This window comes from Gadus chalcogrammus, chromosome 8 (genome assembly GCF_026213295.1).
Source record: "Gadus chalcogrammus isolate NIFS_2021 chromosome 8, NIFS_Gcha_1.0, whole genome shotgun sequence".
In the NCBI taxonomy this organism is placed as follows: domain Eukaryota; kingdom Metazoa; phylum Chordata; class Actinopteri; order Gadiformes; family Gadidae; genus Gadus; species Gadus chalcogrammus.
Genome location: NC_079419.1, coordinates 15,035,788 through 15,050,691, shown reverse-complemented (window position 1 = coordinate 15,050,691; position 14,904 = coordinate 15,035,788). Strand labels below are relative to the sequence as shown.

Genomic DNA, 14,904 nt, shown 5'->3' with positions numbered 1-14,904 from the left:
CAGGAATACCAGCTGTGTCTACCAACACCAGGTGGAATGGATACTGTTGACCCAAGGACAGGAATATGGCACAACTTCTTTACCTCTTGCTTGATGGCTTGTTAATACAGGAACAAAAATAGGACGCAAAAAATATTTAAAGGTTTGATCCTAACTCTAACCTCCTGGGCTAAATTAGCATTTGGAATGCAGAGTTACAGGTTATTTTGCAGTTCTTGTTTTACACCCACCTATCACTTTGGTGGCCCGTCGACACCATTCAGCGGGGTGGATTGACCCCTGCTCTCGAGCGGAGGCTGATAAAGAGTATCCTCTCCACCTCCGCTGCTAATCTATCAGGTTGTCAAGGAGCCACCATCTAGCCTCCTGCAAATTCACGCCTCTGCCCTTTTACAAAATAACACTTGTTTTTCTCTTTTATTTGTGTTGGAGATATGAAGAGCCCAGGAAGGAAGGAGGGAGGGGGGTTGGGAACCAGCTGTGCTTCAGACAATCACATGTGGAGAACAACGGCGGTCAACTAATGTGCAGATGCTCATTTGGGTCGGGGAGAGTGATGTGGTAACCTTTATGCTGGATCCCAGATGGGTTCGCATGCAGTACAGCGCAATATTCACACCGCATTAACGTATTGCTCATTGTTAATAGGTAGGAACAAAGGGCAATATGTTTGTTAAGTGAACAGGGGTTCTCGATGACATGATAGTATACGATTTCATGAGAGTTCCTCAAAGAGGTCACATAGATGAGGTCACACAGATGAGGTCACACAGATGAGGTCACACAGATGGGACCTCGATGGTACCTGTGGGGCTCCTCTACCGGTATACTGTTCACCTGTACACCTACCTCCATGTCCTTCTTCTATGCAGGTGTATGCAGATGACGTGCTCACCAAAGATGAACAGATAGGCCTCTTGTTCAAAGCCAAGCGTATGTGTGAGGGAAACATCATTTCAAAGCAAATCTTTCCAGGTGAGTAAGGAAAAGCGACAACATTATGATCTTTATCTTTTTGCTTGCATGTTTGATGTAAAACCTTTTTTCACTGGAAAGATGACAGCCAATGGTTGAATAAATGGTTGTTGGAGCATTGTCTGTATCGTAAGACAGGCAGTGTCGTTTGTTGTGTGTAGTAAATGGCACCACTGAGAGTATATTACTGTTTAGTTAACAGAGTTCTATAAGATGGACAGGCGAATCGACCCAAATCAGGGGCAAGCTGTTATGTTTTAGACTGCACATCCGTGAGGTTCAACAAGTGATCCTGATCAGAACAACACAGGGGTCCATTTCCTTTTGTCTTCATTTTGGGTTTTTAACAGAGTAAGAAAGGCGATATGTATTCTGGCTGTATCGGTTCACTTATGGGACTTTAAATGCATCATTTTGTGTAGACTCAAAGAAAACTTGGTTGCAGTAATTTTACCATTCAGTTGCTCAGAAACTGAAATTTCAGATCCCATCTGCATACCAATCATTTCTCTACAGAAACTTGTGGTTCTGTAAAATTGTAGTCAGAGACTCGAACTACCCCCCTCCCCCTCCCTCTCTGCAAACAAACCATAATAATCAAATAAATCACATAGAGTGTTATTCATTGCCACCAGTAGTTATGCTGTCTCGTGCTGTATCTCACACAGTATTTCCATGTGTCACGATGTTTAATGTAAAACATTAACCAAACTAATACCATTGTGCCTTTAAAAGATGGCTTGTCTGCATGTGACAGGGAAAACAAGAAGCATGTTGTTTCTCACGCCACATTGATCCCAACAGCCAAGGACACTTACACAACACAGGGCACCGGCTACACATCAGGCCTTTATAAAATGAGGGGCTAGTTTCCCTCTCTGACAATCGTCATGTCTAATGCAGCCTGACACGTCACACAGCTACCCGGTACCTGCGAGCTCATTCCCAGCTCCCGGCTTGGGATTTAGAGGGTTTTTTATGTGTTGGACGTAACCCACCCGTTCAATTCCCAAGTCACCAGGCCAGTGTCCCTATTTATCCAGAACCAAGCTGTAGTTGGTTTTATTATTGCTAAACATTGGATTAGCATCTGTGCAGCATTGCTAGTATTTCCCAGCATTTCAGACGGGGTTTACACAGGTTTCTTTTTTCCTCAGTTGGCAAACATTTTCACACTTAATCCAACGACGCACTGAGTAGGAACTGTAATGCGCCATAGGGGAATCATGTTAAGGGGAAAATTGCTCAAGCTTGTTGCGTAAAGAGCGCGTTTCAAGGGGTTGTGTGCTGCAGCGCTGGCCACAGTGCCTGACCCACATACCTGATGACGCCGGCGGAGCTGATGTGACCTAGCCTTTATCTGGTGGCGCTTTGATGACCCCATTTGGAAGATTGCACACGTCTTTCCAATCGCAGCCCCGTTAAAGAAGTGAACATGTGTAAATAAGCCATGCTAATGAGGGCATTTTGTCTGGGAAAAACGAACAACAACCAAACCCTTGGTTGATTTAAAGGGTTCATTTGGAGCCGTTTTCATTTTTTGTAGCCAATGATAGTTGTTTTTTTTGTGCCCTCAAAGCCACATTTCAAAAAGGTTTTCTCCGTCTTTCAGGATGAGAAGGTCATCGTGCGCATTGCCTGCGCTGTATATTTCAATCATGTTCAAAAACCTTACCAGCCTTAGTGTTAACATGCACCAGCACACGTAGAACCGTGGCACAGCCTGAAGGCTACTAGTAGTCTCAGCCTGTTAACACCAAGCAATCACACGATCAATCAGCCAATCAACCAACTCATTAGTCTGGCTGAGCAGAAATGGACAGCGTCTATAGCGCTAGCGTTGGATTCCACCGCTACTCCTCCCCTTCCTGTTGCTGGCTTTCCCGTATTGTGCTCCCCCTCAAACTCGGAAACTACGCAGTATGGCGAGTTTTGAAGAGGACTTTGACGGCGCTGTAAGCTAGCATGTTTGGCTCTTTCCGTCGAAAATTGCAAAGATTTGCTTTCAGCATGTGCTGATGAAGAAAGATGTTCTTGCACTATTTCGGATGGACAAAGCTGCTGCTTCCCGGGGTTAGCCCTGCCCTAGACGATTGTGATTGGTTTAAAGAAATAAAAACAGGCCAGCCCAGTTTCCCCCCGGATAGACGGCTCTAAATAGCGTGGTTCCAGACCATTCTACTTGCTGTTGTTTGGTCTGGCTTTGCGAGACTACCAACTCATTGATATTGACTTATATCATGCCTTATCGGTAATTTCAACTAGTCACTAGTCAATCAAAGAGGAACAACTAATTATTCATTGAATTATTATTATATTATTAAATTCAATAAGAGAGTTTATTCGTTGTAGCGTTCCCTTATTTAGACAGACAAACACAGCCAAGGAAAGGAAAGATGCAAACTGCCAAAACCCCTTTGAATATTGGCTGAGTGCCACAGTTAGAGCTCAACTCTTTTAAGTCTTAGGCTTTATTTTCTTTCCTTCTTTCTTCTTTCTTTCTTTCTTTCTTTCTTTCTTTCTTTCTTTTCTTTCTTTCTTTCTTTCTTTCTTTCTTTCTTTCTTTCTTTCTTTCTTATTATCTACAAACTTGTGGTCCTTACTACTTCCACAGTTTTTAAATTTCAATTTTTAAATGTTATTCTTTGCTTGTTTCAAGCAATTCAGACTTGCAACTCAAGTCAATTTCCAATCACTAACCTGGTTCAAACATTTAACAAATCATCACATTATTGATAATTATACAAACTATTATGCAACTGTTTTAGTATTTTAATTTGGTCTCATTGACTTCCATTGAACCCTTCTTAGAGAGTGATGACGTCACCCAGCTCCAGACCAGGCTGGCTATAACCACAGCTAAACATTTTGGACGTCTTTGAACCTTGAATATTTAACCCAGAAACACAATGTTAAGCTTAAACTGTGACGGTAGTTCTTTTTTCACCTGACATTATATGATTAATCGATTGGACATCACGTGTCGAGCATGGGCGTTTATGTGTGGCGAGGCGACTCCTGCTTGTTTCACAATGGGTCCAATCGGAGCCTCACAGCCATTGGCGTCTCGTCCTTTATAATATCTTCAACGTTGTTCTGCTTCTACTGAGCATGACCATGTCCAACTTATAGAATCAGAATTATAGCTTTTGAGAACGAGTCTATAGTTTGAGACTCGGCTCTTCATAAATGGCTTGTTGTCTGCTTTTGTCAGAATGTATAATTTTCCCTATCATCTATACAAACGAAATTTCTGAAAGCATAATTAAGTAAAAGCCTTATCATTCTTTTACCTAAACGCGACGAACTAGATGTGAAAGAATGACGTCAATAACCCACCAGACTTTTCTAAGTGTTCTAACAACCACAAATTATATCTTACCTGTGTTGTTATCAAGTCGTATCTTTACAATATTTCCACCCATTAACAAATATTCCAGTGTCGGTGGGTAATTTATGGTTGACTCAACCATAATTAAATAAAGTGATGCCAATACACACACACACACCCACCAGACACAAAAACAAAAACAAACACACACACACACACACACACACACACACACACACACCACACACACACACACACACACCAACACACACACACACACACCACACACACCAAACACGCTTTCCCAACTATGTTGACTTTTCTAAAATAGTTTGTATGTTTAGATTATCCATGCTTACTCCGTTCAGACTATAAACTTTGAACTTTAAATATTCACTTGGGTTCAGCTATTCGACCTTTCTGTACGTCTTAAACTGTGTTGCTCTATATTTCAACCCCACTTGACGCTACAGCACTGATTGCATTTTTTCACAGGAAATGCATTTTCTAGTTTTAAATGTGTTAAACGTTCCTGTTAAATATTGATTAATTGATTATTACTTTACATAAAATAGTTTAATGTAAAATATTGTGGCATATATTGGTAAGTATCTGTGTTGTTTGTGCTATGGAATGGAATGGGATCGAATATTAAACTTGGTAAGATCCGATAAGAGTTGATATGTTTTGATGATAGACTCTTGCAGTGCATGGGCAGATAGGGAGCCGGTAGCCAGGGAGGTAGACGGACAGGAAGGTCATCCAATTATTTCATTTGGGCATGTAATTAAATGATTACATGCTATGACTGCCACGAAACCGGATATTTTTCCTTATTCAAGTCAAGTCAGGATGAGAATTACAACAAATATGACAAGAAGTACTTCTACGATATATTGCCTACCCAAGCTTTAGGTTTTGATGTCAAGAGACTGTAATAAGACAGGATTCTCTTCAAAAGGACATGGATAGTTTTATATTTTACTTTTGTTGGTTTGGGCCTAAAATGGCTTGTTGTTTTTTTTTAGATTTGTTTAATGTTAGCCTATTGTGGTGAAAGCGGATTCTGTGGTGCTGAGTCATTCTCAGAGATAGTACCAGGGCTATTTCATTTTTGAGGACTTTTCACTCTATACCGTCCTTCCTTTGTCTTGTCTGGCGCCCTCATAGTGGATTTCACACAACCACGTAGAGCGGTGGCTCACTGCACTATTATTAGACATTGCCAAACTGTTTTGTGCTGTATGGGTTATAGGATTTACCTTTTGGAAATAAATGGGATTGATATTGCTATTGCTATTCCAGATACTCTAAAGGGGTCAGTCCGCTTACCACATTCAACGCTCAGAACGTTTAATTATGCTGAATGCCGCTCCGCAGTGAAGCCCGCTCTTATTTGTTCTTTCTTCCTCATTTGTGCTTTAAATACGCGGGGCTACGTTACAGGGCCTGGACAAGGTCTTCATTCAGGGAAACACTGAGGTTTTCCCCTGGAGAGGACAGTGGAGGGATGTGGGTTCGAGGCCCCAGACTTCGCAGTGTGAAAATAGCCCGGCCTTCAGGCTTGCGGTCATGCCGTAGAACAACACCGGCCATCATTATGAGTCTGTTCACTGTGGATTAGGACTCTGTTTGTATACATCTTGACATCTGCAGGACAGAATTAGTCAAGCGGAGGGGAAAAATAAAACCCTATGCAAATGTTTTTACGGCACAAAAATCAGTGATGCCCAAGTCCCCCAACAATCACGAGCGACATTTCCATCTTAGCTGTGCAGTGTACTGTAGATCCTATGCATTGTTAAATTTAGGCCTGCTGGTAGGTGGTCCCGCGGTCATGAAAAACTATGGCAGAAGATTGCAGGGCTTTTCCTTTTTTGACTCTCAGGACCTGTGGTCAGTGTGATTTCAGAAGTAGACACTGTTATTCTCCCGCCAGAGCGCTCTACGAATTACTCAACCCCATGCCGCTACTCTTTAATTATGTGCTCAGAGTGACAGGCCATCTTGAAGGCATATAAAGAAGGCCTTTCGTCATCGCTCCAGAAGGTCCTTTGTAACTTTGATTACAGGAATAGGGAAAATAATGGATCTACAGCATAGAGGGCATAGGTTTAGCTGCTTATTAGTGGTCAGAAGAGGGGTACATGTTTTCAATAGAAGAGAGAATCAATGCCAAACCAAAGAATGGCTTCTTCCAGAAGTGCCTGGGCCTCAGCCCTGTCCTATCAGAAGGCTTGAGGTTCATAGCCCTCTTGAGATCAATGGGTGACGTAGGGCACCAGCTCTTTACTTGTATCCTTGAATGCCCTGTGGTGTACAACTTTAACCATAATTATTAGTTTGTGCTGGCTTTGACGATTTTGTCACATTTTTTTGAAAAGTGACAAATGTATCACCAGAGTTTTGGAGAGGAAAGTCTGAAAAGAAAATAAAGTCTAAAATGAAGCATTAATGTGATAGTGCTTTTTACGTCAGAAGAAAGTCATGATTGTGAATGTTGACTGCGTTTCTTTTTCATCTCATCAATTCAGGTTTCCATAAATAAAGGAATCATTCTGGGGAAACAAGGATGCAGTGTCTATTTGAGGAAGTAGTGCCTTTGTTTTCCGTTTGTCTTTCATGACAGCAGTTCCTGTTCAAAGTGGCTCCCCAAACCTCAACAGGGAATCCTTCAAATGAAATCCATATTGAAACCAATTGACCATTACCACCAATGTACCATAGTACATTGTCCAGGCGTACATGTCTGAAAACATGTTAGCTGGTATGAGCCCTCTGCAGCCATAGTGAACAAAACGTTAACGACCACTTAGAGCTTAATGGGCAAATTGTTTTGACACCCGGGAGTGCTGATGCTAGGGAATCCATTGTATTTTTCCCACACTAATTATACGGTGTGAAAGTGTAGGCTGTAGGCTCTTCGACCCAGTGAGTGCTCGGTCCGGGTCGCAGACCTTTCCATTTCATCCCCATGATTTTGCGTATGTCAGCTACGTTGCAAATTACAAGGCTGCCTTTGCAGAGCTAATTTTCTCCCTTTTTTTCCATGGATGAAAGGACCCTTTTTTTTTTTTTTCAAGTGCACCCCCCGGAGGTCATGTAATGCTTGAATTGAGACGTTGCTCTACACTCCTCCAGTACATGCTCCCAAGTACATGGTTTTAAATGTCAGCCATGCTCTTGTGTCTGCAGATGGCTTCTGCTCACCGGAGTGGGATGGTATTGTTTGCTGGCCTGAGGGGGCTCCAGGAGAGCTTGTTTCCACGGCATGTCCAGAGTACATCCATGACTTCAACCACCAAGGTAGGGCTGACCTGTCGTGTCTCCGCCGGGAGCCGTTGCAAGAGAAAGCACTCTTATTGAGCAGCCTGTGTGTGATTACATAGAATATATTGATGCAAAGGTTGCTTGTCATCGTTTCAACAATCGGCACCTTTTTGTGTACCATGTCTATTGTCTATGTAATGATGCTGTGATAATTGACACAGTTCTGTTCGATTCCCAGGACTAGCATACCGTCGCTGTGACAACAATGGGACATGGGAGCTGGCCGCCACCAATAACAAGACCTGGGCCAATTATAGTGAATGTGCAAAATTCTTCCCTCACTACAACCACAACCATGAGAAGGTTTGCATTTGTTTTGTTCATGTTCTGTATGGCAGTATTTCTGCTCCATTAAACCCTGCACAGTTTGACAGTTAGTATCTTCCACGCAATCAGGGACAACACAGAAATCGCTGTGGCAGATTCATCAAAAATCTCATGAATTATTTAATGCAATTATAGTTTTATTTGAGTGTCGTAGGTTCAACATGGCCTCTTTTCTTCAGATGCAATGTTAGCTGCAAATGTATTCATATACATTATAATTCATTAGATGAGTTTCCTCAAACAAGAAAATTACTTGAGATAACAATCAATTTCCAAACAATATTATATATTTATATATAATATTCATCGAAACTAACACAAAAATCAATCATCAGACATCCGGTCAGGGCTTTCGATAAGTATGGGAAAGGCAAAGAACCATCAGACACCCGACTCAACTCTGCGGTGGCTGAAAGTGGCGAACACAGGTCTGTGGTGAAGACATCAGCACTCACCAGAGCTCCCGTAGTGCGGGCAGGGTGTCATGGTGTTGGCAGCAGGGGCTTGTGGCCTATCGCACGTTTTCACAGGTCAGGTGTAGCAGAAGCCCCAGCCAGGTGACAATACGTGATTGTTGACACAGCGTCATCTTTGCCAGTTGAATGGACCACCGTAGCAACACAGCCCAGGGTGGGTAGCTACGTGACACGTTTCACGTAGGGCTTGACATTAAACTCTGAATGTACCCCTGGATAAAGGGATTACTTTTCTGCCATTATGCCTCATTAATCATGGTAATTGCAAACTGTGCTTACTTTCAATGAGTCTTTGGTTCAACCTTAAAATAATACATTTTGGGTTCTAGGAACGAAAGGGGGAGCGTGTTGTCCCCATGATTACGACCATACTTTTTTAGTACGGTCGTTGTGAATGAGTCATATGATGATGGATGTTGTATATGAAATGCGCCACACACTTTGGTGTTATACTATAAGGGTCATAGCAGCTTAACACTGACTCGGAAGCGGACATTGAAATAGAATGCTGCTCAGACAGAGCTTCACCGTCCCCCCACTCTGTGGCGTTACACTATGTGCTCGAGAGGCCTAACTCTCTCAGACCCCGCAGTCAACCGCTGCCCTGAGAACTCTACACATCCACACAGACCTCGCCGCCGTTGTCCCTCATAGGATTTCCCATCTAACCATGTTGAAAACCAACAACAAAAATAAAAGACAGTCGGTTGCTATTGGTTACGAGGGTCTTTCGAAAGAACACAGTGAAATGTCACCGGAACAACATGAATGCATTCATTGCAGATTTCATGGAATGAAGGTTTAGTGCGGAGGAGGATTTGATTTCATTGGGGCGCCGCTGCAGATGTGTGACAACAAAGAACGGCTGCACGGAAATATATTTATCCTTTCGATTTTCAACACATTGCTTTCAACGTGTTAAAATTCGATTTTCACTTACACTCTTTGTGCTGCAGAGCCATAAGCGAAATAGTGTTTTAGTATAGCTGGCAATGTACGGCTTTTCGCACATGTATGGCTCATTCTCCCTCTCCCTCCAAAAACAGTTCTTAAAAGGATGTGGTCACAACCTCATCGTGGGTCCCTCCATTCTCTGCCGTACCCTGAATGTGAACGTTAATGCACGCTCAAGAATTGTTTTCAGAAGTCCACGATGAATGCATATGTGCAAAACTGAAAACCCCCGGTCACGGTGCAATTACTCCTACCACACCGCACGACCGCCACCACAACCTAAAGACTCCCCTACGATTGGCAACGGGGGTCCTGATGCTAAATGATAACAGCAGCGCAGGGTCTGGTTACCGCGCCCAGGGGTGAGCCCAGCGCCTGGCTCTGGGAGAGGGGCGCCGAGGGGCCTGGCGCCAGCCACCGCTAGCCTCTGGACGCCTTTGCTGCGTCCGCCTCCACCACCAACCACCTCCTCCACCTCCACCACCTCCTCCACCACCTCCTCCTCCCCCCCCCACCTTCACCTCCCTCCACCTCCACCACCTTCACCCCTCCTCCACCTCCATCAACTCCTCCTCCAACTCCACCACCTCCTCCACCTCCTCTTCCACCATCCTCCACCCTCAACTCCTCCACCACCTCCCCCACCTCCTCCTTCTCCCCCTCTGCTGGTGTCCTTCCCGAACACTGGAAGCCCCAATTAGCCCCCTGCAGCTCTTATGGGACCCATCACCCACCCAAGCAAATTGCTGTTTCATTTCCAGGGGGCACACTCTGTGTGCTGGAGCACAATCCAATACAAGGCCATTGGGGAGAGCGATCATCGCGTTTTGGTCAGGTTTCACCGCTGTGCGCTGTGCGGTGCCACTGCTATGCGCTGACAACCGATTATTTACCGTTTATTTACTTGAGAAAGTTACTTAAAAGTTAAAAGTAGTTATAAAACGTGAACAAAACTAGTTTCATAGCTAAACGGCTACCTCAACTACATAAAACAGTCTGTCGCTACATGTGTATGTTGAGTTCTGAAACCTGTCAAGTGTTTGGTGGAAATATTATTTGTTCAAGTGTGACCAGTTAAATGCAATTACCTTGACACATGAGGGAGCATACAAAAAGTATGTACAGAGTGGGCTTATTGTTGATACCCACGCAGCACCATGAAAGAAATATGTTTTAAAGGCAGCTTTATTTATTTATATAAAGGTAATATTTACTGCCTGCCCTTATCGAAATAACGGATATTGAAAAGATACATGGAGGTATTAGTACTTTAAATTCTAATATACATGTAATGTGGTGTTCCCCAGGAGGTCTTCCATCGCTTGTACATCATCTACACCGTGGGCTACTCCATCTCTCTGGGCTCCCTCATGGTGGCTGTGGGAATACTGGGATATTTCCGGTGAGTTGACTACCTTTTTAATAAGTAGAGAGGCAGTGGTGCGTTCTGAAAAACAACTTTCAATGCCGGATTATATATAATGCATGCAGCTTCTTTGAAATGAAGCCAATATCTGATACTTATTGTTGATGCTACAGTGATTCTAAAGCACTCTCCTATGACATACATTTGTAACTACTGAAGTCATGTTTCGTTACGTGGCTGAGTAGCATCTACAGAAATTGAGTTTGGCCGCGGCCAACTAAAATACTACACAGATACTACACAGCTAAAATAGGATCTGGGTTGGGTTATACAACACCTAAAGGGTGTGTTGAGTCCGTAGTAGTTAATTAACTTTTCAATAAAGATTGGCGCCACGTATCGCAAACCTTTTTTTTTTTTATGTGAGATTAGCACACAACAAAGCCACCAGATGCTGGCTTTATTTCCAATAAAAACATGATGAAGACTTAAAAGTGAATTAATCTGATATGAATAACAATGGTCTTGCAGAACTGAGCCCTGCTGTGCTGGGAGTTTACCGCTTAATGTGTGGCGTGACAATGAGGATGGAGCCTGCAGATTGTGTATCAAACGTTACTTTAACCCTTGGAGGCCTCCTGACTTTCAACAGCATACTATTATGTCTACCGTTGATTATTTTGGCTGCAGGCTGGCAGGACTGAATGCTCGATTTTCCTGACATTTTGCCGTGTGCCCGCTTTATTGTCTTCTAAACTGTCGGTTTTACTTAGAATATGATATGATTCTTAGGAAAAAACGTTGAATTTGGCATTTGCCTAGGGATGAAGATTACAGACCACAGTTGCGGACACATGTCAATTTTCAAAATGGGGATTAACATGTTCCCTTTCCTTTCCTATTCACCTAAATTACCATTTAGTTTTTATGGTTTTGCTGCATCTGAAAAAGCGCTATACAAATAGACAATAATATTATTGTTGTGTTTTCCTCTTAACAGAACTAATGGAAGACTTATCTGTAATGACAGAAGCCAGACACAAGACTGCAGCTCTCGCATATTAAAAAGAAAGATATTTTTCGGTCCCTGCTTATTAAAGTTAGGGTAGGCAATTTGGAGAAACCAGCATGAGTAAGTTACATTTAAAAATGTATCCAACAGGACAAATCCTAGCCCTCCCTTCAGACCCCCTCCAAAAAAACTCAATATAGATGACTAGCTCGCTAGCTTGCTAGACAGACAGATGGGCCATCCAATCATTCCGTTCTGGCTGAAGGACGGAAGACTTACTTATTATAAGCCTTTGACAGTCACAGATATCCAATTTTTGATTGCTGGATATAAATAGAATTTCAACAAATACGACAAAAGATGCTTTGAATAAAAAATGAGCCACCCCAGCTTTAATTCCCGGGCCTGTAAAATCATCGGCTCTTTTTGTTTTCCTTTCTGGAACGTTTTGGAGAATCATGGACGGTGCTGGCCGGGACGTGTGACGCCACACTCGGCGGTGTTGTCAGGGGCGTGAGTGTCCTGGGCCTCCAGCCCCGCATGGACCCTGGTTCAGCACCGGCACCGGGAAATCTATGTTCAGAATGAGTTTAATGTGTTATCCCGGGGGGGGGGGGGGGGGCGGCTGACGTTCGGGGGGCACTCCAGCCCCGCCTGGCCTCCTCCGCACGTCACACTGCTGGAGAGCCGGGCTCACAACGGTCTCCAGGGGGATACTTCACATTAGCGGTGTAGCTTGTAGTTTTTCGTCTGTCCATACGGGGAATCGCTTATCCTGCCTCAATTTGCCACCATTCTCCAGTCGATAGTTTGTCAGAAGACGGCTTATATATATATAGATATTATATATATATAGATATAAAATTTATATATACATATGTTTGTTTTTTATGAGCTTGTTTGAAAAAAATTTACAGTATATCTGGTTCACCTTACATTATGTGTACATTACGCTACAGTGTCCGTGAGGGTCGTAACTTGTAGCCGCGTGTTCTTAACATGTATAAGCCCATGTTGTGACAGGCAATTCCATGTCTGCATTTTAAGCACTGGCTGTTTCAGTGCATATTACTTTATAATTCCACAGTCACAAGGGCACTGATCTACTGTGTTCCCTTACCTGCCAATCGGTGGATGATAAGTATTAATGGCATGATGCCTGGCGCTTTGAAAATATTGGGTTTAGATGGAGAGATATTCTGGGAGAGTTTGGACTGACTGTTTCAGCACATGCTAGTCATTTCGCTTTTGCTGCTCACTTTGAGCCCAGAGATCAATATTTGTGCCTTTCAAGCCTCCTAATCTCAAGAATGTGTTTCGGCTTTGTTCATAGTGTGTGTGAAATCGCACGCATGCATGTGAGCGTGCACACAAACACACACAAACACATTAAACACACCGCATTAGGATGCCTACCGCTGGGCCTCGGATGCTGCTAACCAATGTAAACGTTACATAACTTGTTTTTGCTTTGGGATTATCATGTGGAGATGTTTTTCAGGAGCATGCATTATTGATTATTTGTGTGTACTTTCCCCCACTTGGATTTCATGATTTTGTAATGACGGAAGAACCGTCACCTCCATGTCCGCCCTGCAGGCGCCTGCACTGCACCCGCAACTACATCCACATGACCTGTTGTGTCTTCATGCTGAGGGCCATCAGCATCTTCGTGAAGGACGTGGTGCTGTACTCGGGCTCCGCCATGGAGGACATGGAGAGGGTCACCGTGGAAGACCTCAAGTCCACCGAGGGCCCCGCCCGCAGACAAAACACAGTTTGTACGTTTGGCGCAGGAAGAGGCCGCGAATAATAAAACACCAGAACTTTGATCGCCATTTGCATTGAAACCGTGCACAAATAACGTACAAATAAGCGTTTAAGAGAGAGGGAGAGAGGCATGTCCTGGAATGTCAGCTCATGCTGGACGGACAGGGGCATGGGGTAAGGTTCAACATGATAGCACTCTAGGCGTCGTTAGCCGTCTGCGTTAGCGTCACAGCGTATCAACCTTTTCAGAGCTCGCCTTTAATTGTGACTGTGACTTCCGTGTGACCTTTGTGTCAGTCCAAGTGCAGATGGTTAAATTACAGTTGTTGCTAAACTATGAGGCAATTAGTATGGACATGTGGAGGCTCATATTAGGGTTACATTCTAGCCTCTTAGCAATACAGTGGGTTGTGTTTGGATGTGTTTTCCTGATCCCTTTGTCATTGCAGATTGTTTGGATGAATGAGAAGATTAGGGCCCCCGTTGGTAGGGCCCCTGGGGAGGAGGTTTGCCCTTGATCCATCATCGTCCATTACACTTATTAGTCTTGTTCTCTGGGTGGTTCCAGGCAGCTAACTAAGCTGTGAGGAACACACTGGAATGTGACGCCAGCCTGTGGAGGATTTTCTTAATGCTCAATGATTTATGCAAATGCAAGCAAAATGGCTGGGAGAGGGTAGATAGCACACAAAAATCCTACTTTATTTGCAAATACATCTAGTAGTGCAAACTGCTACAAATCAGTCTAGAATGCCTAAAATAGATGATATTCTAATTTCCTGCCCGATGTTATCTCAGAGAGAAGAGATAGCGGGCTGACATGTTAATGCTTATTATATGCACATGGGGATAAAGGGATCAAGAGAAAATAACAAAATACATCTCATATTAACTGGCTTCGGAAGGCGTGAGTCAATAACGCGATTTAAAACAAAGATCCCTCTTCGCTTTCTGTTTCCCTGGTTGAGACTGAGCCTCGATCGGATTTTTCCAAGATAACATTGTCTGTCGGTCTGTCTGTGTGTATGTTTGTTTATCTCTCGCTCTGTGCTACAGATTGGATGCAAGGTGGTGGTGACGGGTTGCCTCTACTTCCTGGCACTAACTACTACTGGATCCTTGTGGGGGCCTGTACCTCCACGCCTCATCGTCATGACCTTCTTCTCTGACAGGAAGTAGGTGTGGGGATTCACTTACTTGGCTGGGGTGAGTTGTTGGGTCAAATTGCCAATCACCAGGTGATCCACGGTGCATTGCATGGAGGATTGATTACTTTGGATTGCGTCAATCTCTCTTTCTTATGCACTTGGCATTACAGCTTATGTAGTGTGTAAACTGTACATCTTCGTGTGTTTTTTGTACG

General features: G+C 43.6%; 1 protein-coding gene across 1 annotated transcript in view; it reads left to right on the top strand.

Moving 5' to 3' along the window:
* Positions 1-14,720, top strand: part of LOC130387883 (parathyroid hormone/parathyroid hormone-related peptide receptor-like) — a 36,053-nt gene extending 21,333 nt beyond the window's left edge. The window contains exons 2-9 of the mRNA XM_056597178.1: positions 873-975; positions 7,502-7,612; positions 7,815-7,939; positions 10,701-10,795; positions 13,371-13,552; positions 13,839-13,843; positions 13,991-14,047; positions 14,598-14,720. Of these exons, the coding sequence (XP_056453153.1) occupies positions 873-975; positions 7,502-7,612; positions 7,815-7,939; positions 10,701-10,795; positions 13,371-13,552; positions 13,839-13,843; positions 13,991-14,047; positions 14,598-14,720 (801 nt within the window). The remainder of the gene's footprint in view (positions 1-872; positions 976-7,501; positions 7,613-7,814; positions 7,940-10,700; positions 10,796-13,370; positions 13,553-13,838; positions 13,844-13,990; positions 14,048-14,597) is intronic.
* Positions 14,721-14,904: the final 184 nt, after the last annotated feature.